At 44.3% G+C, this 23,387-nt stretch overlaps 1 protein-coding gene and 1 pseudogene across 1 annotated transcript in view; both read right to left on the bottom strand.

Moving 5' to 3' along the window:
* Positions 1-674: 674 nt before the first annotated feature.
* On the bottom strand, positions 675-3,461 carry LOC140846867 (transmembrane protein 87B pseudogene; annotated as a pseudogene).
* Positions 3,462-16,231: 12,770 nt separating this feature from the next.
* ADTRP (androgen dependent TFPI regulating protein) overlaps positions 16,232-23,387 on the bottom strand; it is an 85,840-nt gene continuing 78,684 nt past the window's right edge. The window contains 1 exon segment of the mRNA XM_073224301.1: positions 16,232-18,031. Within this exon segment, the coding sequence (XP_073080402.1) occupies positions 17,997-18,031 (35 nt within the window). The 3' untranslated portion in view covers positions 16,232-17,996.

Here is a 23,387-nt window from a genome sequence, read left to right as displayed (position 1 = left end):
GGAAGCAACCTAAGGGTCCATCAGCAGATGAATGGATAAAGAAGATGTGATACATATACACAATGGAATATTATTCAGCCATAAGAAGAAAACAAATCCTCCCATTTGCAACAACATTGAATGGAGCTGGATGACATTATGCTCAGTGAAATAATCCAGGTGGAGAAAGACAAATGCTAAATGATTTCTCTCATTTGTGGAGAATAACAATGAAGCAAAACTGAAGGAACAAAATGGCAGCAGACTCAGAGAATCCAAGAATGAACTAAACTAGTGGTTACCAAAGGGGAGGGGTGTGAGAGGGCGGGTGGGGAGGGAGGGAGGGAGAAGGGGATTGAGGGGTATTATGTTTAGTACACATGGTGTTGGGGATCACGGGGAGAACAGTGTATCACAGAGAAGGGTCATAATGGATCTCTGGCAACTTGCTGTACTAATGGACAGTGACTGCATTGGGGTATGGGTGGGACTTGATAATATGCATAAATGTAGTAACTGCACGGTTTTTCCATGTGAAACCTTCATAAGAGTGTATATCAATCATACCTTAATAAAAAATTTTAAAAAAGAAAAAAGAGACAGTGCCACTGTCACTGCAGTGACACAGTATATGTGCTTTGAAAACTGGTTCTAACAAGGCTCTCAGGAGGGAATCCTGCTCTCCTGGGTTCAAATCATATTATGTTTTCTGAAGAGAACATTTTTTCTGCCATTTCAGATCTGGACATGATTTCCTCATCTGAATGCACTAATACTGGAAAAGGTACATCTGTGAATGAAGAGGGAATACTCTCTTCTGCCCACTTCAAATATTCATCAAAATTATCAGAAGTACCAGGTTTAGCTCTTCCATTGGAAACTGTTTTGAAAGCTCTTAATTTTATTCCTTCAGTTAAATTTTCAGACGTTACCATGAATTCCTCAATTTTATCATCAGAACCATCTATTAAGGGCATAAAGGCATACCTCTGATTATTTGCTGATGGTCTCCAATGTCTTAGTTGTGCATACCATAAACACTACAGAATCCGCTACAGCAAACATCAGAGTATTTGTAAAGTGCCTGTATAACAAAAATTTCACTGTGTTCTTTCTTTGCCTTAGAGACTTCATATTTTGTGCCAAACTTATAAAACTCCACCAGCACAAGCCAGAGTCAAGGAGAGAGAGAGAGGGAGGCTGGCCAGAAGCACAAGATCAGAGTCATTTGCTCCAGTGACTCTCATCACACCTTCAACAGCTGCAAAGAGGAAGTAAAGCACAGCCAGTCCTATCACACGGTGCATGACTGTTCCTCAATGAGGCTTCACGATGCCGTAACCCAAGCTCACAATGATCACAAGCAGGTGGGCCAAGGTCCTCTTAATCGCAGATATCAACTCCGTGAATATCAATAAACCTCAGGTTGATAGCCCAGTGCTATTCATTTTTGATATCCACTATAAAAAACTGCTTTTTCAAGAATTCCCAGGAAAATAACAGCTGCAATCCAGAACTGGATTCTTTGTATATCTTTCCAATAACAGGCAGACCATGTCAGCCAGAGTATGGCATATAAAATATAGATGATACATGCCACCATATAAAAAATCATTAGAGGCCAATCTGATGCAGAAATATATTCAAGAGGCCCCATCATAGAAAGAGAAAACATTCAAATTACATCTTGCATTTGTTTTTTCTGTTCTAATCGAAACAGTAAAGATATGAAACCCATGTATCTGTGTTCTGGCTACAACATCCATTGATCCTTCCTGGTTTGAAATATTTCTGGTATCAGTAATTAGTACCTTACTATTCAATGGGGGAAACAGCTGTAAATCAGTGCTGCAAACTAAGTTTTCATTTTTTGTTGTCCAACACTTGGTGTTCTTGAAATAGTGGTCAAAAAGGTCTTCAGGAGCACTAAGTTCATGGTTTTGGGACAGCTCCTTTTCCAGCCTAGAATATTCATTATGACAGGTATGATGTTTTATATACCACTCTATGGTAAACTTCACAGGCCCAGAACAACTGAATGACTTAACAGAAATCTTGATCTCAGTAGAATTAAACATAGTTTTCCTAAATATCAAAGGTCCTGATCTCAAAGCCGTGATCTGGCAGGACCCAAACCCCCATCCCCACACCACTTAGCCCACTGGCGGGAAGAAGAGAAACGGAGCGGGGAGGGGGTGGAAGCCTGGGACTGCTGAATGCCCAGCCCTGGAGATCTGTTAAACCTACATTGCATGGTGCTCTGGAGATGAGTGGGATTGGAAAGCTAAGACAGGAAGAATACTTGAGAGACTGAGATTCCAGTCATTTGTGGGGGCCAGGGATCCACATCTGGCTGCTGACATAACTGCTATTTTTAAAAGAAGCAATTCAGAGCAAGTCTCAAAGGTGAATCTGCAAATTAGCAAAAGTCTCCAGAAGGGGCCATGAAGGGGTCAGAGGGATTGCCACTGAGGCCCTACAGTTTCCTCCAGCTCTACGCCTGTGAGTTTCTGTGCCTCCTGTTCACCCCTTCATGGCTCAGAGATCACCCTGTCTCCCAAGGAATCTGTCCTTTGGCAGGGCTGTTAGAGAAGACTTGAGCTTATGCCAAGCCAATCATATTATTTCCTTCATCATCATCCTGAAAATTCCCCAGAGAAGCTTGTGAAAAGCAGGATATAGAAAGATAAAAAGGGTAGGTTCTCAATGATAAAGTATGATATTCTACAAATAACAAAATTTCCTTGTCTAGAACATAAAGTAAGGCTTACTAAGTCTTTGAACCTATGCCTGTACATGATAAACCTAAGTGTGCAGTAGAGAGAGCAGAATTTCACAAAATACATTCAGATGTGTCTGAACACATAATAATGTATTTCACTTCTATTCACATGCATATCATTCCTAGTAAGTAACAATAAAGTTACTGGAAACCCCTTGTGCCATTTCTGGCCCTGCTACCATCCAGCGATGTGACTTTGGAGATATAATGTAGCCTATCTAGCTCTTGATTTTCAAATCTGTGAAATTAAGAAGTTAGAAAATTTGACTTCCCAAACTCTCCCACTTTAAAATTAGGTAATTCTTCAGTGGTAGATAATATGCAATACTCAATATTAAGGGAAGACCATTGTCCTTTCTCATCTTTAGATGGGAAGGCATTAGTTTGCATTAATCACAGGCAACCATGAAGTTGATTGCCATTTGCCTCTGCCAGGCATTTGGAGGACCTCCTCTCTGTAACCAATTCAAATTAAAGTCATGGCTTCAAGTTTTCTAAGCCACTCCTAAGTTTTAAATTTAAGCTATAATTTTTCAGGAGGCTGGTCTCTAGGTAGAACTGCTCGGGGACAGCTTGCATGTAAGCGCCTATGTGTGTGTGTTTCCCTTCTTTTGTTCTGCTCAGCATTAGGGCATCTCTGTTTTGGAACTGTTAGTTGAGGGGACAATGGCAGGTGGTTTTCCTTCTGGTTTACCTGCATCCTCAAGCTTCTTCCTTTGAGATTCTGTGTTAACACAGATGGATGTCTAATATTAGCAGGTCAACCTGGGGGACTCTAAGCTTTGACTGTGGAGCGTCCTACTCTGTGAGGTCTTCAAAACAGTGACACAAGTCCTTCCAATATGTGCTCAGGGCAAAAGGCTTTGGTTGCTTTTCTTGCCCTTATGGGCTGCTGCAATCTCTTAGAACTTGGTCTGGTAATTCCTTATTATCTTGTCATTTCTTTGATGATTTTAAGGAAATTATGTTAATTCACTGCTTTCAGTCAATTTCAAGAGGAATTGGATCAAATGGTCAAGCTCCTTGAAATAGAGGAAAATGAAATTAGGAATATTTTTTAACAATGTCCTTTCTATCATTTCTAAGTATAAAGGTAATCCCCTAAATTAATAAATTAAACTAAAAATTTTAAAAATCTGTGTAGCAAGAAAGTAAGGAAGGGAAATAAAAAACAACGTAATCATGAAGAAGACCCAACAAATAGGAAAGTATTTGGAATTCATATAAAGAAGCTGAATCTCAAGAGAAAGGGCTTATTTTCTTAATATATTTAGAGCTCCATACTATTATTGATTGATGCATAATAAATTACCCCAAAATTTAGCAGCTCAGAAAAACAAGCATTTATTATCTCAGTTTTGGAGGGTCAGGAATCTGGGAACAGCTTAGCCAGGTGGTTCCCGCTCAGAGTCTCTTGTGAGGTAGAAGCCAAACTGTTGAAATTTGAAGGCTTGACAGTTCCTCTGGTCACTTGCTAGAGGCCTCAATTCCTTGACACCTAGCCACCTCCATCAGCATCTGGCTGACATGGCAACTGGTTTCCTCCAAACCAAGTGACTCAAGAGAGAAAGCTACCAAGAGGGAAGTCAAGTGACTTTTACAAGCAAATCTTGAAAATGACGTGCTTCCGCCATATACTATTGGTCACTCAGACCCATAGTACAACGTGGGAGGGGATCACAAATGGATGTGAGTACCAGGAGCTGAGGGTCATCTGGCATATCTTGAAGGTTGCCTGCTATAAGCTCCTACAGTTCAATAAGAAAAAAAAATACTCCAAAAATGGATAAAAGATATAAAAGCCTATTCACAGAAAATACATAGGAATAAGACTTGGAAGACACATTTAAACACACAAAGATGTTCAACCTCATTCATAATAAGAATGATGTAAATTAGAACTATATGACAGAGGATCAAAGCCTAATTTGGCTACCCAGAAAATGAATTACGATACGATATGAAGAAGAACTTCCAACATCAACATCCTCTGGAAGAGTCATTACAGAAGATGATCATCAAAAAACTTCAACAAAGATCCTGGCGCTGTTGCAGTTGTAGCTGCATTCATCCCACCGGTTTCTGGACTTGCCATTGGAATGAAGAAGGAGATATCTAAGCTGGCCTGTGCATACAGTAAAACAACAAATTTGACTGGATCTATACTGTTGGAACTCAACCAAGAATTAGGAGATGTGCAAGTTGCAGTGCTCCAAAACCGTGCGACTATAGACTATCTACTGTTAAAAGAACATATGGGATGTGAACAGTTCCCAGGAATGTGTTGTTTTAATTTGTCTGATTTTTCTCAAACTATTCAAATTCAGTTAGACAATATCCATTATATCATTGATAAGTTTTCACAAATGCCTAGGGTGCCTAACCAGTTTTCTTGGTTTCACTGGATATGGCTGGTAATTGTAGGTCTGCTTTTGTTATGTAGCTGTATTCCTATTATGTTAATGTGTGCACACAATTTAATCAGTAGTTTAAAACCTATACATATTTATGTTACTCTACAAGAAGATATGTCAAAGAAATAATCAATCTTTCCATGTTTTCTTCCGTCTGCTACTTCTATAGCTTTTCTTCTTCCTTCCTAATTACAACCCTTTGGTAGAATTCGTGCCTCATATTGAAAATTACCAAGTATCATAATTCTTCCAAGTGGTAAAGATACCTCAAGACAAATGCTGGGCATAGAAGCCACAGGGCATAAATCTGCAAAGAAGTAAAAAGTTAACCTTTTCAAAGACTATTGCTTCTCTCTCACTTACCAACTTTACATTTCCCTGTATGGCCCCGGAAGATGACTGGTTAGCCAGAGACGGGTAAGATTCCTCAAGGGAGGAACAACCTCAGACAGGCACAGTCACAGGGGGGCCATCAGGTGAGAAATTGGGGATCAACAGAGGTGAGGCTCAGAACCTCACCCCCCCCTGCTTTGAGAGAAATCTTCAGCATCTGTGGATGTTTTGCTGCCCTTGTCTAGCCTGGATTAATACTCAGTCTATAGGCACAGACCTGATCATCTACATTAGCCTTCTTACAGCACTAAACTATGTTTTCTACCTTTATCTTGCATCTACCTACCACTTCAGCATTTTATTAATAATAATAATAATAATAATAATGGAGAAATGTGGGATTCACATATAAATCAAATATAAAAATCAAATGAAAAATCATATTTGACCTGATTGTTTATAGTTCATGATGCGTGATCAAAACCAAAAGTTTCTGTGATGACTGCCCTTGTACTGATCACCATGTAAGAATTTATTCACTATGTAAGAACTTGTTCACCATGTAAAAACTTGTTCGTTATGCTTCAGAAGATTGGAAACTGTTGAGAATTAGACTTGGGGTTGATTAATGATTGTGCATTGAGTCCTCTATACAGAATTTTACTGTTGTTAACATCCATTTGATCAATAAATATGAGAGATGCCCTCTCAAAAAAAAACCTATATGGAGATAACATTTCTATATATAAAATCTATAGCCTACTGTGTTGTTGAGTATTTGGGAAAATAGGGTTTCACATTTTGTTAGTGAGCGTAGACACTGGAAAAACCTCTGTGAAGAGTAATTTGGCAATAACTATCAAAAGTAAAAATATGCATTTCCTTTGATCCAACAATTCCACTTCTAGGAATTTATCCCAAGTATATCCTGGCACATGTGCAAAATGATGTCTGTATGAAGATCTTTATTGCAGCATTGACTTATAATAGAAAAGATTGGAAACCATCTGAATCTCCATCAATACAGAACTCATTACATGAATTATGGTAATGTACATATAATAGAATTCTATGAATCTCTCGAAAGAGAATAAGGCAGCCCACTTTATGTGATTTAGGATTTCTCTCCAATGTGTACTAAAAGATGGGAAACCAAGGTACAGAACAGCGTGTCATCATTTGTGAAAGAAATGTATATTATAAATACACGATATATATATATATATATATATATATATATATATATATATATATGCTTGTACAGTACTTCTAGAAGCATGTGCAAGAGACTGGAACTGTAGTTGCTTTTGTAGAGGGGAACTGAGAGGCTAGGGAATGCATTCACTATTGTACATTTTGAATTTTATAGCACATGCAGGTATTAACCACTCAAAAATAAATTAAAACATATTTTTTAAAAAGCGTATTGTGATAACCTGAAATGATGGTGCTTTAAGCTAAGCTGGTCAATAGAAAGCAGCAGAAGTAGAATTGGCAGGATGCAGTGACTAACTGGATGGATGGGTGGGAGAAGGAACAGTCCAGAATGCGGCTCAGATTCCCACTGCAGGCACCTGAGTGCATGGAAGATCGAGAACCTAAGAGCCTATCTCTCACAAGAAAACTTATGTATTTGATAAAATTATTAAGATTTATAGAAAACTACATTTTTAGAAATTCAAGATTATTGCTTTTTACAATTAGGGAATGTATGTTATATTTGTGAAAATTAAATTTTTGAAAAATGTGTTTTATCCTTTCAGAACGTGGGTTAAATATTTGCCCAGATATTTGCAGAGTGTGCGGATCAAAGAAATTGAAAATAAAATATCTTATTAACTCTTTTGGTGAGGGTGAAGGGACACAGGCGAAGAAGAGATGAAGCTCACACAGCGACTTGCTCACTGGAACAAGGCACAGGACTTCCCAAAACAGTGTCTCTAAGAATAGGGAAGAGTCCATTTAGCCACCAGAGGGCGAGCATCATCCCATTTCATGGCAGGCCTAGAATTACTCATGGACAGGAAGGAAAATGCAGCTGAAGACCAGGAGAGAGTGTTTCTCCCCCACCGCATTACATTTATACCACCATGGTGAGGACACCCTGCCAAGTCATCTTATCACAAGGCGCGAGAACTAAAACTCAGCAGATGTTCTTTAAATGCTGCTCCCCCAGAATGTCAAGGATGGCCTCCTCGTCTTTTGTGAATTGAAACACGAATTTCTCTCTCCTGCCCTGTAATGCAAGGACTGCTCAGGGGGTATCTCCACAGTTGGGTGGCCAAGGGGAAGAAGATGGCATGTGCTGCTTCCCTTAATGTAAGCCTACCTAAAGTGGTGATGGTTTTGGAAATGTTAGCATTTTATGAAGACTTGGAGGGTTCTAAAAACTAGAATTAGCAGAGTCCATGGCATTTGCCATTTTTCCTTGCCTTCTCCCATTTTCATTCTGTTGGGTCATATGCAATGCTCTCCTGTTTGTACTTCAAGCCAGGGAATAATTGGAACCCTCTAGCTGATTTTGTGAAGTCATGCAGACTGTTAGTGTCCCTCCCCTTAAAATGTTCTGACCCCTTGTGCCCCAATCAGTGGTTCCATCCTCTGTGATTTAGCACTAAATCTACCAAGATCACAAAGGATAACTTGTAAGTACCCCTCATTGGACTACTAGAGCGTCTGAGTTATGAGAACAGAGGAGCAAATAGAAGTTCATCAAGTGCCAGACCCTGGGCTGTGTTCTAGGTCCCTTATATCCCACCCAAACACTGCAGTAACCGTAACACAAGGTATGTATTGGACCCCGAATGTGTGTAAGGGGGAAACCTGGCTCTGAAAGGCTGAGTCACCCAAGATGGTAAATGCTGTGGAAATAGCACTAACTGAACTTTGCCTGCCTGCCATATCCTATGGGCCTCCTTTACTCTCTGGCTACCAGCCATTTCAGGAACTGTAGCTCATTGGTGTAGCTTTAAGGCAGTTCTATTGCCCCTGCAATGTCTACTGCAAGTGTGGCGTGTGGTTTAACAATGGTTACAGCCACATCACGAAGCCCCTCCCAAGGTGCGATAGGAAGGGACGGGTAGGGAACCCCTGACCCTCCATCAACCACAGCGAGGGGGCAGTAATGAGACCCTGGCAAGCCTTTTGCAGTAACTGCCATTCTTTGGCCATGGCTGCTCTTCCCATTTCAGCTACTAATGGTCTCTGACCCTGGAGCAGCCTGCAGGTCAATGCAGGTGAGGTTAATGAGCCTCCAGATCCGTGACTGTGCTCCTTGCCATGAGCGTTATGTGTTGATCATGTGCGTTGAGCTTGTACAGTAATGGGTCTTGCTCCCAGAAGGAGCAAGAGGTCAGGAGGGCATAAACTCACGGATTTGCCCTGACTCCTGCACACCTCACCCAGTTCTCCTGGTGAGCAGTGATAAAGCATCAGGATAGTGACATGAGGTTGGTCATAAAATCTCTAACCATGGGGGCAGTGGCCTTCAGCACCCTGACTTGGAAGCCATGCCCGTAGCCTGGGGAGCATCACTGACGCCTGTGAAGGTGTGCCGCCCACCAATCTGCGCTGTGCACACCCAGCCCTCCCCAGAGCCTGGGCCTCCAAGGCAGAGCATTTCGAGACACCACGTCCCCTTCCAGTCATGTGTGGAACCATCTCACAAGTTAATATTCAAAGCAACTCTCATATGTTCAGTTTTTTCTGAAATCTGTTCCGCTGAATGGGCTCATCCGTAAGAGGACAGACTGTTGTTTCCTTGATTGGACGATGTGGGATTTTGGGAGACTCTTGAATGAATGAAGGGAAGCGAGAGAGTTTGGCAAACGGAAGCAGAGGGCTTATTATAGGCCTGTGAGTCACCGGGGCTGCAGGCAAAGGATCTGGAGGGGGCGAGTGAGTGAAGGCAGGCATGCAACAGCGCCGACAGCGCCGGGAGGCAGCCCCGGAGAAGGGAAGGGAGGCCCGGAAGAGGAAAAGAGAGGAGTGTATTAGGGTTTTCCAGAGAAATAGAGCCGATAGTGTGTGCGTGTGTGTGTGTGTGTGTGTGTGTGTGTGTGTGTGTGCAAATGTGTGTGTCTATGTGTGTTTGTGTGTGTGTGTGTGCACATAGGTAGAGAGATTTTAAACAGTCTGGACCTTTCACCGCTATCGGTGCACTGAGGTGTGTAGGTAGATGTGACAACACCCAACCAGAAAGCTCTGCAGAGCCTCTGAACCGTTCCTGGAGCCCAGGCCCTGCACTCTGCCTCAAAGTCACCTCGGGTGCTGTGTCCAAGGGGAGCAGGGGTCAGTCATGCCACCGAATTTGCTGAGCACTGGGATGCTGGACTCCAGGGGCTGTCAGAAAGGAAGGCGACAGCTCTCCCAGGTGATGTTTATAACGACCTGATATGCATTACATTTCATCACACTTTAGCTGCTGCGATATCCAAGGAAATTTCAAGGAGAATTCCCATGTATCAGTGTTTCCAACTTCAGCTGCCCGTTGGCATGACCTAGAGGTGCTTTTGACACTCCCAAAGCCTCACCCGTATCCCAGCCCAACTCAAAGTCTACGGAGGAGGGAATCTGGGCATAAGTACCATGATAAGCCCGGGGCTCCAAATGTGCAGGAAGGCGGCCTAACTGCCCCAGGCCCTGGCAGCGGCCCTTCAGGTTTCCTTGCTCTCCAGCTCACAAGGCCCCCTCAGTGTTCACTTAGCCCGTTTCTATGGCCATTCAAACTGCTAGGGCTCAGGAAAGAGAGTTTCCACAATAATTTGGTGTTCTAAGACCTGTATCCTTCCTACATTGCTGAAGAAGGCTTAAAATGAAAATGCTTAAGCTTTGACCTTGAGGAAACAGAAGGAAGTCTTGATCTTGTAGACATCATGAAGAAAACAGAAGCAGGAATCGGTAGAAATCACACAGCATAAATCTGAGCTGACCGGACTGGGCTCAGACTCCATTCTCAGATCATTCTTACTTGGGGAAATCCATCCAACTCACTGAGTTTCTATATCCTTAACATGGGGATAATAATGTCACCTTTCAGGGATATAGCGTGGGGTAGAGATTATGAATAGCAAATAAGTGTCTCTACTAGGCACGCAATGAATGGTATAAACTATTGCTTGAGTTAGCACAGACAAATGAGAAGAATTAAAAACTGGAATTTGATATCCAATGACCTCTTACTCTGAAGTCTCCTCATTTTAATGTGTTAGATGAAACAGCATCCTCCAATATTTACATCCATCTGGAACATGAGAATATGACCTTATTTGGAAATAGGGTCTTTACAGATGTGTTTAGCTAATTAGTCATCTTCAAAGTAAGATAAATGAGAAATGATCATCTCCTCTAGTCTTGTAAACCAAGGGGTATACAACGAAAAGGGACTCAAAGACATTATGGAGGCCAGGAAACAGGTGGGCTTATGTGGCCCTGAGTTCCTGCCTGGCTGGGGGCTGGTTTCCCGGCTGCCAGGGTGTCCTGGGAACAAACCTAATTTTGATTCCTCCAACTGAGGAACCTGTTGCAGAAAGCCATCCTTTCCCCTGCTTCCCTCATTGTGGGGGGAGGACTGGTGGCCCATCTACCTGCCAGGCAGGAAAAGGGATTATGTCCTTCCACCTCAGGTGCACAAGCACCGCACCTTGTCTCATATACACACAGACACATTCATGCTCAGATAGCTTAGTGCTCTTCTGGCCCTCATCCTGGAAGACCCTCCCTGGAGCTGTGCTTTCAGTCGCCTTCCCAACAGGCAACCACAGAACCAAGATGCATGTGCCCATGGCATTTTCATTAAACCCACTAGAAGGCACAGCAAAGTCTCCTTATCACTGTTCATAGTCAGTAATTCCTGTGTTCCATGCCCAAGATCTAATATGACCCCCAGGGGAGGCTGTGAGTTGAGAAGATTTTTTGCAAGAGGTTCTTTCTCTTCCTTGATGTCAGGTTTCCCACAAGTACACACCACTGAGCAGGGAGCCTGTGACGGAATCACTTGCAGGCAGATCTCCTGGACTCTTCTCTTAGTTTGGTGACATATGAGGACACTCAAAGGTCTTGATGGCAGGAAGTCTAGCAGAGGAGAATACAGGCAAGGCCAGTGTGATCTAACTTAAAATAAAAGTAATTTTATTGAACCACATGACTTTAAAACTTGGCCAAGTCGAGAGAATGCATGTACAGAATATGACAACCTGGTTACATTTCAGAAGGTAATTAGAAAATTGTTCAAATGGGACTGAACACACCTAAGTTGAGAGTCCTCAGAATCATGTGCCGGATTCCTGGCAAGGTCAAAGTCATACAGTATTTGTTTCCCAACTCTACGTCATCTAACTTTATAATTTACATCTTAATAAAATTAAGTGTGGAGTGAAAACATATCCTTAAAGTATAATCAAATGTATGTGCTCAGGCCAGACTTCAGCCTCAGCGGAAGATTCTGTAAGATTTTGTAGGTGCTCGAGGCACCAGCACCTTTCCCCTTCTTCCTGTCAGAACCTCAGAGGAGCCGAGTCTAGCAGAGCAGCTGCTCACACACTGAGCTGGAGGAACAAGGCTTCGTTCTGCATTTCCCGAAGGTGCTGCAGGATCAAAGGGTGCAAATCCCTAACGCCCGTGCAAATGGCCCAAGCCATGACCATCATGCCCCATCACACCTGATGATCGTCATGACCTCAGGCCACGACATGCATGTGACCGGCACCATGCACATAGTAGGAAGTTTATAATTCCTTGTTCAGTGAATGAACAAATCCTATAGTACAGTGGGGTGTAATGTCATTCAGCTTACTGGTTGCAAGCCCATTGTTGAATTAAGAAGTCAATTAACTGGTCATAATATAGTTCACATAATAGAAAATGATCAGAAAATAAAGCAGCCTATTGCACATATTAAAAATGTAGGTGTGTGTGTTCTGTGTTTCTACTGCATCATGACATAAAATATATTCCTGAAGGTATCAATCCGGAAAGATTAAAAGCCTTGGTGGAGTGGAAAGGATGGCAACATCTGGTCTTAATGCCACCATGAGATGCTGAGCATGTGAGCATGCTGTGTAAATCTGAGGTCACATGTGTATTGACAGTCTGCTGTGTATTGTGCACTCTGCCCTGTGGGGGATGCAGTGGTGTATAAGTCCTGCTCCTTGCCCTCAGAGAAGCACACAGTGTGCCCTTAATGAATGTCACCTCTTGTCAGCACTTCAGGGACTCTGGGACTGATTGCTGTTTGGATAAGAAGGAATCTTGGGCAAGTTCAACCCTGGCTGAAGTTCTTCAAGAGCCAATGGACTCCAGATGTTTTTCTTTGCTCTGTCTCTTCTCAAGATGGTCCTAACCCAACCACAACTTTTCTCCCCAGCCGTAAAGTGAGCCAGACCTTCAGGACAGAGACAGAAAGAGTGACACGTCCCACCTATGCCTCCTCTTTCCAATCCTCCAAAGGCGTGCCGAACTGCGTTGGCCATTCAATGGCTGTCATCACTTCCAGCTCTATGTGGGGGCACGCTAAACATGGCGGAGCTCTCTGGAGGTGGGGTGGCAAGCCAAGGCACACACCCAGTCACCTCTTGGCAATTTGCATGGTAGAACATTGGGAAGTAGGCCTGGTCTGTCCCCAGAGTAAGCAGCTGGCCCTTTCTGTACCTGTTTCTTTTGTCACAACATCCCCCTTTTCCCTCTGTCAGGTGTGCCCCCTCCCATTAAAGCTGACTTTCAATCATCAAACACCTTTCATTAATAAGTGAACATGAATAAATGTAAGTCAATGGGTCAGCTCTCTCACTTCCATATTAAATTTGTCTCAAATGAAATGCTTTTTCTGTGGTGAAAAATTGTTTTCTGTCCATTAGGAAGATCCTTGGGGTGCCGTAAGAGCAGAGCCTTCTTGAAGTGCCTGGAGCATCTCACCACAGGAGTGGCTGAAGCAGGAAGAGTCAGACTGAGCCAGGCCTTTGGGGCAAGCAGACACCATCTGTAAGGAAGGGGTGAGCACACGCCAGAAGGAGAATAAATTTGTCTTTGGAGCCCCCCTGCCCCCACTTCTCTTATAAAGGTCAGTGGCCCTGACTTGGAGCCCAGTATTCCTAGGCTGTCCGGGGGTAGCCAGGGCGATCCAACCATCCTATCCGGAGCTCGCCTGCACGCAGTCTTTATTCTCCCGGCCACTCCCCATCTCCTTTTCCTCTTGACAAGTTTATTTGTCCCTCGTCTCATTCTGTCAGTGTGCTTTCCACCACCAGGTCACATGAAACTATAACCTGGTCACCATAGTTAATAGGATTCAGGATTAAAATGGAGAGTGTATTTTAAATGAAACAGGGAGCCTGATGTTAGGAATCTCAGCTTCTGGGCGAGGAGGAAGATATTTGGTAGTGAAGCCTACAGGATTAAGAAACAGTAATGAATCCTCAAGTCAGTCTGTATTTTCAGTGCTTTCTCGTGGTGCAGTTCGGTCTCCTTGTGGATCTGGACACTGAGACCTGGCCCCTGGCCTCAGGGAGTCTGCAGCCAAGCAGAGTGGGAAGAGCAGTCCTGGATGGCTGACACTTCACCCTCCACCACGAATAATCATATTGAATCATGCTAAGTATTATCATACAACTGTAAGGAACCAAGGTGAGGGAAGGAAGTTATTTCCCACAGGTTCTATACAAACAGTGAGTCAGGATCAGAATTCAGACGTGCTCTGGCTCTAAAGCTTATCCAGCATCACTTGCTGTCATGGGAGCAGAACACAGCAGGTCAGAGGAAGGAGAGAGGAAGGGATGTGCGTGGGGCTGAGGTGGCTGCTACAGGGCTTGAGGGAAGGCAATGAGCCCAGTGCCCCCACAGAACTAAAGGAAAGCTTTTTAGGAGGGTGGGTGAGGGGCCCTGCAGGCAGGCCTGGAGCCATGAGAGACTGTGGCTGGAGGAAGAAGGAAGGGTCTTCCCAGGTAGCATGACCAGCTTAAGGAAAGGCTTGGGTGTAGGAACAACAATGTGGCAGAAGCCGAGAGGGGGGCACTTGGGTGAGGGGATACAGTAACACCTGACAGGCGGCCCTCTCCTTGACCTTGATTCAGCTGAGGGAGGACAGCCAACACAGGAGGTCTCCCTCCAAGGGACCTAACCCCAAGGCAAGGGGCTTTTTTCAGAAGTCCCTGATGACGCAGTTTGCAGGCTTCCGGGGAGGAAAGATGGGGAAGTCAGGTGGTTCTGGAATCTTGGCCAGTTTCATTGCACCTACCGCAGCTTAATTTACAGAAACTGGAGGCAGGAGGCAGGTTCTTTCTCTTTTTTTTCTCTCTGAGACATGGAAACCTTTATTTTCTCCCTATACCACAAACTGGTGCTGTTAAATGATATTGGATAATTGCACCTGTCGCACTCCGCATATTGTGCTGAGGAAAAATAATTGCTGGTTTTCTGCTTTGCAGTTTAGCTGTGACTTCATCATCTGACTCGGAGCATGTCATTTTCTCCCGTTTTAGACTGTGTACAGTCAAACCGTGTGAAAGGACTCACGGATAGCAGCCCTGCGTGTGTGAGTGGGCGCGGGCCTCATTCAGTAACGATTTCGAATTTATACTGCATTGAAAATCCACAGCTATAAATAAACAGTTCTGACTGGCTTTGCTGCCTACTCAAATGCTTTATTAAAAAAAGAAAAAAGAAAAAGAGCCACCCACTGCTTGAGGAAACAAAACAAGTCTGCTGTGGATTCTGGCCTCTGACACTTGGGTCTGGGAGTGGGGGACGCCAGACGTGGGATGGGTTCAGCGCTGTGCCATGGAGGCCCGGCCTCCCCGCTCCACCTTCAGCCCCTCCCGCTCCCCGCATGCAGGCGCAGTGTGTTTGGGGACACGGTGCATGGAAATGACTTCCAGTTAAGGTGGTTATTGTGAGCAGGTGCAGAGGAGCTGAAAGTAGCCTGAGGAAGGTATGACCCTTTTTGGGGGAAGATGGGGCTATGGATTGTTTAGACAAACAATGTAAGTCTTCTCCCAAAATTCACAACCGGTGTCACATGTGAGACAGCAACTCCAGAGCATTAGCTCAGCTGTGGGCCAGGCCATGAGCTGTGGTGTGACTCTTCCCTCTGCTTATAAGGATGAGACTTCACCAGGTGGGGGTCCCCTGACCACCTTCTTTTGTCCATATGTACAGCCATATTTTGCTTTTTAAAATGGATGACTACTCTTTGGATGGCTAATTACTGCTTTGCTCTGTAATACAGAGGGAGGAAGGAGGGCTCAGGAATCAACCATCTGTGTCACCGTGGACGAGTCGCTTCCCTCCTGTGAACCCAATGGTGTGCTGGGTCCAGACTGTACAGGTTCCCGAGGGTCAAGTGGTTGTGCGTATCTCTTCCCAACTCTGCATTCAGGGGCTTGTTGGTAGCTTGAAAAAGGTCACAGTGGGGTGTTAACACCATAGAAATGGGCACCACTATAAATGAGGGCCCTCAATTATCTTCTTCTCCAGAAAGTTAGTTTTTAGACATTTATCAGCACACTAATATCAGAAACTCGTATTGCTCATTTCTAAAATGAGGACATAATACATTTTCTACTCATAAGAGTTTTGTAGGAATAAAATGAGATCATGGAGGTGAACGTGGTTGTAAATTACATGACACTATACAAATGTTATTGCTGGTTATCTCATCATTTGGCTTGTATTGTTGTTTTCTAACCATTAAAGACTTAACACAGTCTGCGTAGGCAGCAAATACCACATATCGTTTAATAAATGTTTAATCAGTGTTGATCACAGGTGTTCTATAAGCCTCTGCAGCTTTCTTAAGAGACACCGGCACCAAGGAAGTGCTATGTGCTTCGGTGTGTCCTCAGAGGGAAATGGTGCTGAGGTGTGTCTGGGCTTTGAAGAGATCCCGCCTGGTGACCAGTTATGCGGCAATCAAGGTTTAATTTGGTCCCAGGGACAGTGAAGCCACAAATAGAAATCTGCAGGCTCATCCCAGCCAAGAGCTAACTATGACTCTGAGAAGTATGCAGCGCGAGTCATCTCTGGGGTGTGGAAACTTGAGGCGATCCCCCGCAGGCTTTACATTCAGGGATTTTCCATTGTGACAACAGCTCTGGGCTCCTGCTGAGACCAGGCGTGCAGAGCAGTCCAGAAGCGGCAGGTATAGGGAAAGAGGTGGTGTTCCCAGCTCGGTCCAAAGGGACTGGAGGCTCATGTCTAGATACCAGTAGACCGGAGGAGAGACGGGTGAGGTTTCTTGGTGTCTGTCCCTCTCTTCTCTTGGACTGCTTGCCCTACCGGGCTATTCTGCCTTTTTCCTTAACACTTCAAGGTGGCTCTTGGTTTTTCTGATGTGGGGTAGTTATTTCACAGCGGCCCGTCATGCAGCAACCAAGGTTTAATTTGGTCTCAGGGACAGTTTTTACCAAATTTTACCCATTTTCACCAAATTGCTCCTGTACAATGTTAAGTTGGGAAGTCCAAGTACAATTAGTCCAGTGCCCACCACACCCACACACTGACCCCCAGGGACCCAGTGACACACCAACAGACACCAATATGTTTGCCCACCACTAGACACCTGTCATCTGTGTTCTTCACAAAATGTGCCTGTAATTAAAGACCCAGGAAAATCTACCACGAAAATCAAAGCAGGGTTCCTTGTTAATCACCTGACAATCAGCTTTGTTAAACCATAAATTAACTTGACAAAGTTCTTTGTGCCAAAGCAATCTCAGCAGCCTCATGATCGTATCACTTTCTATGCAGAGTATTCCCTGAGAAAAATGTGTATTTATTTGATGAGTTAATCAATATTTGAACAGAAGAGATTTTGACAATATCACTACGTTCAGTGTTTATACCTGCCTCAAATGCTTGCTCACAATAATTTTTACAACTTACTTTCTCATTGTCCCAATTAATTTTCTCTCATACCAGGTAGACAACTTCATCTGAAGCTATCTAGGTCATGAGGGAAAAAATGGATGAGCGAGTCATTAAAATAACTAGTTTATGAAAATGCTTGTTTGGAAGAAATTTGGGATTATTCAAGAATAGCACAGGACTGGGAGTTAGAAGATCTGGGAGACAAAAGCTGTTGTCCTGGTTACACACTAACTCTCTGGCCGTCTGCACGTGACTTCTCACCTGGGCCTTCAGCATCTTCATCGGTCACATGAAGTGCTGAGATGACCATGAGTTCTCTTTGCTCTCAGACATTCTCTAACAACTAGTTTATGTGAGTTTCTTTGGCCTTTGGCCAGATTTTGACCAAAGGTGAAAAATTCTGAGACAGCAGGAGGTGTTAAACGCATGTCCAGTTAACCCCTCAAAAAACCACGAGTCCTCAAATTAAGCTACCTTCATCACCATATTATTAAATTTAAATACCACTCCGAGTCCTTTCTACCTTCCTATGTTGCACCACCACGAATCTGCACCAGAAAGGAAGGAAGGAAGGAAGGAAGAAATTCTCTTATTTTCTTCATCTTTAGCCTTTGGAAAATAGCATATAATTAGTTCCTCTTCTCCCTCAGCTGCTTCTTGTCACCTGTACAAACAAGAAGAGAGAGAGACGTATCAGACTTCTGGGTTTCCCTAACAGATATTTTTGTGGTGCTAGACATTCACCCTGACTTGAGTCAGTGGAAAGTCAAGGACACTTTTCCCAAGGCAAGAACACACACCTGAAGGGGCTCTGAAAGCTTACAACCACTACTGCAGGGCGAGAGGCAACTCTGTTGTCTCCAATGGGTACCTGCTCACAGTAGCCAGCTCACACTCGCCTTCACGTGGCTCTGCACACCTAACAGGATTACTATTGCTTCTGGCCACATGTTTGCAGGCTGTACACAATCCATCAACAAACTTTAAGACTTTGCAGATGGAGGTGAAGAGACCACCGCAAGCAGAGGAAACAGAAGACTGGATGTTCACCTAATAGGGGTCATTCCACGAATCTCACAGAATCAGCTTACAGCCTGGATGGAAAAGTATTAGCATATTGATTCAGTTTTAGTAAACTCATAGATGGGCTTTATTCTATTGAAATTACAGTATTAGATTCTGACTTGGATCAGCCAATGGGTTGGTAACTCCATACAGTCTGATCATAAATTTTTGCATAAGTTTTATAATTACTAAACCTTCATTAATGCATCATCCTTCCTGCCTGTTGCTAAATGTTATCAATCCTACTTTGAAAACTTTTCTTTTCTGGTCCATTCTGGAAGTGAGAGCCTTGTTAGCTCTGTAGCAGTATTGTCACTGCACTTCCATGTGTCACCCTTCAAACCCTGCCTCCTCCATCTGTTACGTCCTTAGCAGTAAACACTAAATATCTTCTACTCCCTATATTTTGCTAGAAGTCCCCTCCTCAGAGGCCTTAGTGACTGATGATGGCTTGAAGTCTCCCTTATCACACTGATTTTCTGGGATAGCCAGCTCCTCACCACACAGCCTTTGTGGCCATCTTTGTATTCATGTCTCTCAGCACTTAAAGGACAGTCTTCTCCCTTTTTCTTCTTCTCCTCATCGATCCAGACTGCCCCCAGTCACTCCAGCAAAGCCTTCCTAATTTCTCCAGCCTGATAGACTCCAGATTGTTTTTCATTTATGCTTCCACTTATTTTTCATTTTTGATGTGAATTTTCTCCTCCCCACTTGGCCTTCTCTATATTAGGTCTATAGGTACAAACACAATACCTTCTCTTTTCTGACACATGCAGTTTGGGCCTTTAATGAAACATTTTTCAGCTAAATAACACATTAATCCCTCATGTCCAAGAGCATGTTCAATATAAACTTCTCAGATTTGTTTCCCTGCAATCACTGTGAAGGGTCCTAATACTTTCTTTATCATTGCTGTTTACCAGCCCCCAGCCCCTCGAGTCTGATTGCAGTCATAACCTCCCTCCTTCAACCCCAGGTGCTGAGGACTAGAGACCCCTCCATTTAAGGGGTACAGCAGAACACAAAGGCTGAGAGAGAAGCAGCCTAGGAGCAGAGGAGTGGCAGGAAGACCATTTGGGGGAGGACAGCAGGTGGCTTCTTCTGCCAGATCCACCTCCCCACATCCAAAATCAAGCAGCTGGATGGAGCACTAAGAAATTCCCACCTGCCTAGCACTGTATTAGAGAAGGCGCTGTCCGCAGGTTTGTCTGTGCGGAGCATCAACGGTCATTTCATTCTGTAGGTACTTACCTAGTGTGAGCACCACAGAAATCATATTTGTCTTTTTGTTTCTAGCAGGTGCTGGTCGGGCCTATGTCCTGAGCTCTCACAGAGCTCAACAGTCTCTAGGTTTCTCTGAGTCTTCAGAATTTATCTCTGACCATGCTCCCATAGAGCATGGCTAGAGATAAGGGGGCTGTTGACTCACTAATAGATCAAATGATCTTACCCAAACAAAATTCACAAAAAGGATTTCAAACTCTGATTGGGAAATGGGGTTATTTGTTATCACTCTTTTCTCCATTCAAGGGAGTTTTGCCCAGTGGAATGTCTTCTAGTTGGCACTTAGGAAGTTAGGTCCACCGCGACTCATTTCAGTCCTTTCTTTGTCTGCTAGATTGTACCAAGGAGATATTTTAGGCTGAACATCAAATGTTCATCTTATGCAAGATCCAAATGTTTTCTGCAGGCATGGTAAAGGAACCATTCTTTGACTCAACATCAGTATGGATACCATAGGTAATTATATACCTTACTATTCCAATAGTCAGAGCACAGCATGAGTAAATACACACTATTCAGAAAGATTTACACCTATGTATCTATGATGACAGAAGCTCCTGCTAGACTCCGAAATGCAAATATGAAGAACATTTGCCTGGTTACAGCAGATTGGCTTGGAAATAGGTGAGAAGGCAGATGCCTGGGGGGGTAGCAGGTGTGAGAAGAATGAGGCTTAAGCATTGATAAGTGTGAGTCTCAGTGTAGAAGCCGCAGGAAGGAGATGGAGCTAAGGTTCTGGCTGGAGAAACCCTGAGGGCAGAGAGACCAAGAAAGAGGGAGAGGCAGTCATGCAGAGCGTGCACCATGCGGGCTGAAGGAGAGGCGGTTAGGCCAAGCAAGGAGACGTGGTTCATTGTTTACTAAGTGCTGCCCAGTGGACCATGCTTCAGACATACATGGGGAGTCGTCTCAACATTCTTTCCTTCTGGAATGATCGGGGTCAATAAGCAAGACAGAAGGAACATAATAAATGTGTTCATGGACAAAACCCAAGAGAGAGGTTAGATGACTGATACACAGCTTTCAACAATAAAATCACCTATTAAAAAAATCTGGTCTACCGAAAATAGTATTAAAGGAAGGTTTCAGTGTCATTCTGTCCAAGGCACAGACACCAGGTCTCTTGGTGAGACTGGAACTTTTAGCTTATGAACTCTCCTTAGAAGAAAAGGACTTATGGTCTTGGAATCTGACAAAGGATAGCCTGACTCCCAGCATGTGCCCCTCGGGAACATGAGGAGAGGGGTCGTGGGACATGGGTAAGCTGACTGCCTCTCCAGCCACACCTACATATAGGAGGTCCTGCCATTCTGGCTTGGAGGCGCTTAGCCCTTACTTTGCCTGATGTATCTCATGGGTTGGTTTTCTCTTCCTGCTGGACTTGTGTCCATTGTATCCTGATGTGCGAATCCTTGTGTGTTATCAAGAAAACGAAAAAAAAAGAAAAGAAAACTGAGGATTTAAATGACAGATAAGGGACCCTATCCTAGGCCTCTGATGGCTCCCTCTCCCACTCAGGGTGGGAGCCTTCTGTGTGGGGCATCCCTGCAGATTCAGACACGGTGGCCAAGCATACCGTGATCTGCCACAGACTGCTTCCCCTGGCCTGCTTCGACCACTTTTTTGAAGTCACTGTCCCACCTAAGTCTGCCGAACAAGTAGAAATGGAATCTCCCAGTGGGTATCTGGTTCCAATGGCTGACTCCGTGTTCATCAGCCCTCTGTCCCGTGACACTTAAAAGCCCACAGAGGGCACGGGGTAAGACAGTGACAGGAAGTCAGACAGGGTGGTGCTCTGGAACATCATGAGAGCTTTGTGAACCACAGCATCTTCTTAAACCAGCAGGGCCTTCCTGTGGCTGCCAGCATTTGTCTTCCTGGTACATAGGCCAGCTCGCTGCATCTCCATACTACTGGAGGACGTCACACACTCTCCGTTCACATTTGATTACTGGTATCACTTCCTATTCCTGACCTCCTCTCTCTTCTTCGTGTTCTCCCGTTGACAGGGCACACAAGGAGGTAGAAAGCAGAAGACATTCAGCAGCTGTGGCCGTCACTACTGACACCCTTCTCAGCCAGCAGCCACCTAGGGAGAGCGCCGTGCTGGACAAGGATGCTTGCAGGTGTAACTGTCAAACCTGCCGGAGTCCAGGGTCCTGCAGCATAGAAGGCCTTGTGCTCACACCAGCAGCCTCACTGTTCCCGGGACACACACTAGAAGGGCAGAATCCCAAGCTGTACCCCTAATCTACTGAGTGACAATCTACAATTTCACAAGATCCTCACTTTAACAAGATTCGGAGGCACATGTCAGTTTGAGAAGTGCTACTCTGTAACAGTGGCTCTTGACCCTGACTGTAAACTGAAATACCTGGGGAGCTTTAAAAAATTCCCATGGTATGTACCTATACCCTGAGGTATGTATTTAATTGGTCTGGGTGAGCGAGGGAATTATGATTTTTTAAACTCTCCATTCAAGGTTGAGAACTACTTGCTAGAGAAATACCTGCTTAACGGGTGGGTCTTGGCTGATATTTGTCAACCATTCGGTACTTGGCTGGTGACTCCCCAACAGGCCACACCATGTCTCAGGATTTCAGAAGCAGAGATTCCAATTAATTCTAGCCTCCATTAGCCTGACGTCCTATTTCCCTCTATACGTTGTTCAGGGACCACACCATCTCTGTCCATTTACATGTGATTACGTGGTTGCTACTTTCAATTGCCTTCAGCTGGGGAAAGTAGAAACATAGGCATCAAATCAAACAGGGGGATTGGAAAGCCCACAAGGAAAAGGAGGTGACTGGGTTTTGCCTGGGGAGTATGAAATTAACAGCAAGAATAACTAACCCATGTGCCAGGTCCCATTCTAGGCACTGAATACTTCGCAAGTGATTTAGGATCCTGGGAGGAGGATAGTATTGTTTCCATGTTGTGTAAGAGAAACTGGACCATAAAGACACTGAGTGTCCTGCCCAGTGTCACAGGTCTGCAAGTGGTAGAACTGAGGTAGGAAGCCCGGCAGTGCGGCACAGACCTTTCCTCCTGAGCACTGCCTTCCTCTGCATCACCTAAGCCCTCCTTTGCATTTCTGCTCTCATCCAAGGAAGCTCAGGCTGCAGAAGGAGGTGGGAGGGTACGGAAGCCCTGGATTTGGACAGATGGACGGCTACTTGCATGCTTCCCCAGTTCCAGAACAGAAGGTTTGGAGAGGTGCTCACAGATAGAGGGACCACTCAATTGTTCAAGTCTTAAAGAGGCTGAACTATCTGCACACTGGCATAGCAGGCACTAACCAGGACTGTCCTAGGCAAATGGATATATGTGGCCACCCTGTTTAGAGGTTATCGAATCTCTAAAGCTTTGAAGTGTATTGACACAAATTACATGGTTGTTTTGTGGCCAGGTGAGGAACATCCCTTAGTTTCCTTGATTCCTATTCCAGTGTCCATCTCCCTGTTCCATTTGGCCTGCCCTAAAATGTGTCTCTTTTTCAAAAACTCTCCAACTATTGTACCATAGCATCGTCCTCCAGTGCACCTTAAACTCCCCGTCTAATACTTCAATCTCCAACCTTAGCTGATTATCTCCAGAACCATTTTATACCAAGTTGCATTTAATGCCTAGAGTGAGGAGCCCTTGGATATCCTCTCTGCCTTGATTGATCC

This window comes from Manis javanica, chromosome 16, assembly GCF_040802235.1.
Source record: "Manis javanica isolate MJ-LG chromosome 16, MJ_LKY, whole genome shotgun sequence".
Classification (NCBI taxonomy): Eukaryota; Metazoa; Chordata; class Mammalia; order Pholidota; family Manidae; genus Manis; species Manis javanica.
The sequence above is the reverse complement of the archived record's forward strand: the minus strand, read 5'-3'. Positions and strand labels throughout refer to the sequence as shown.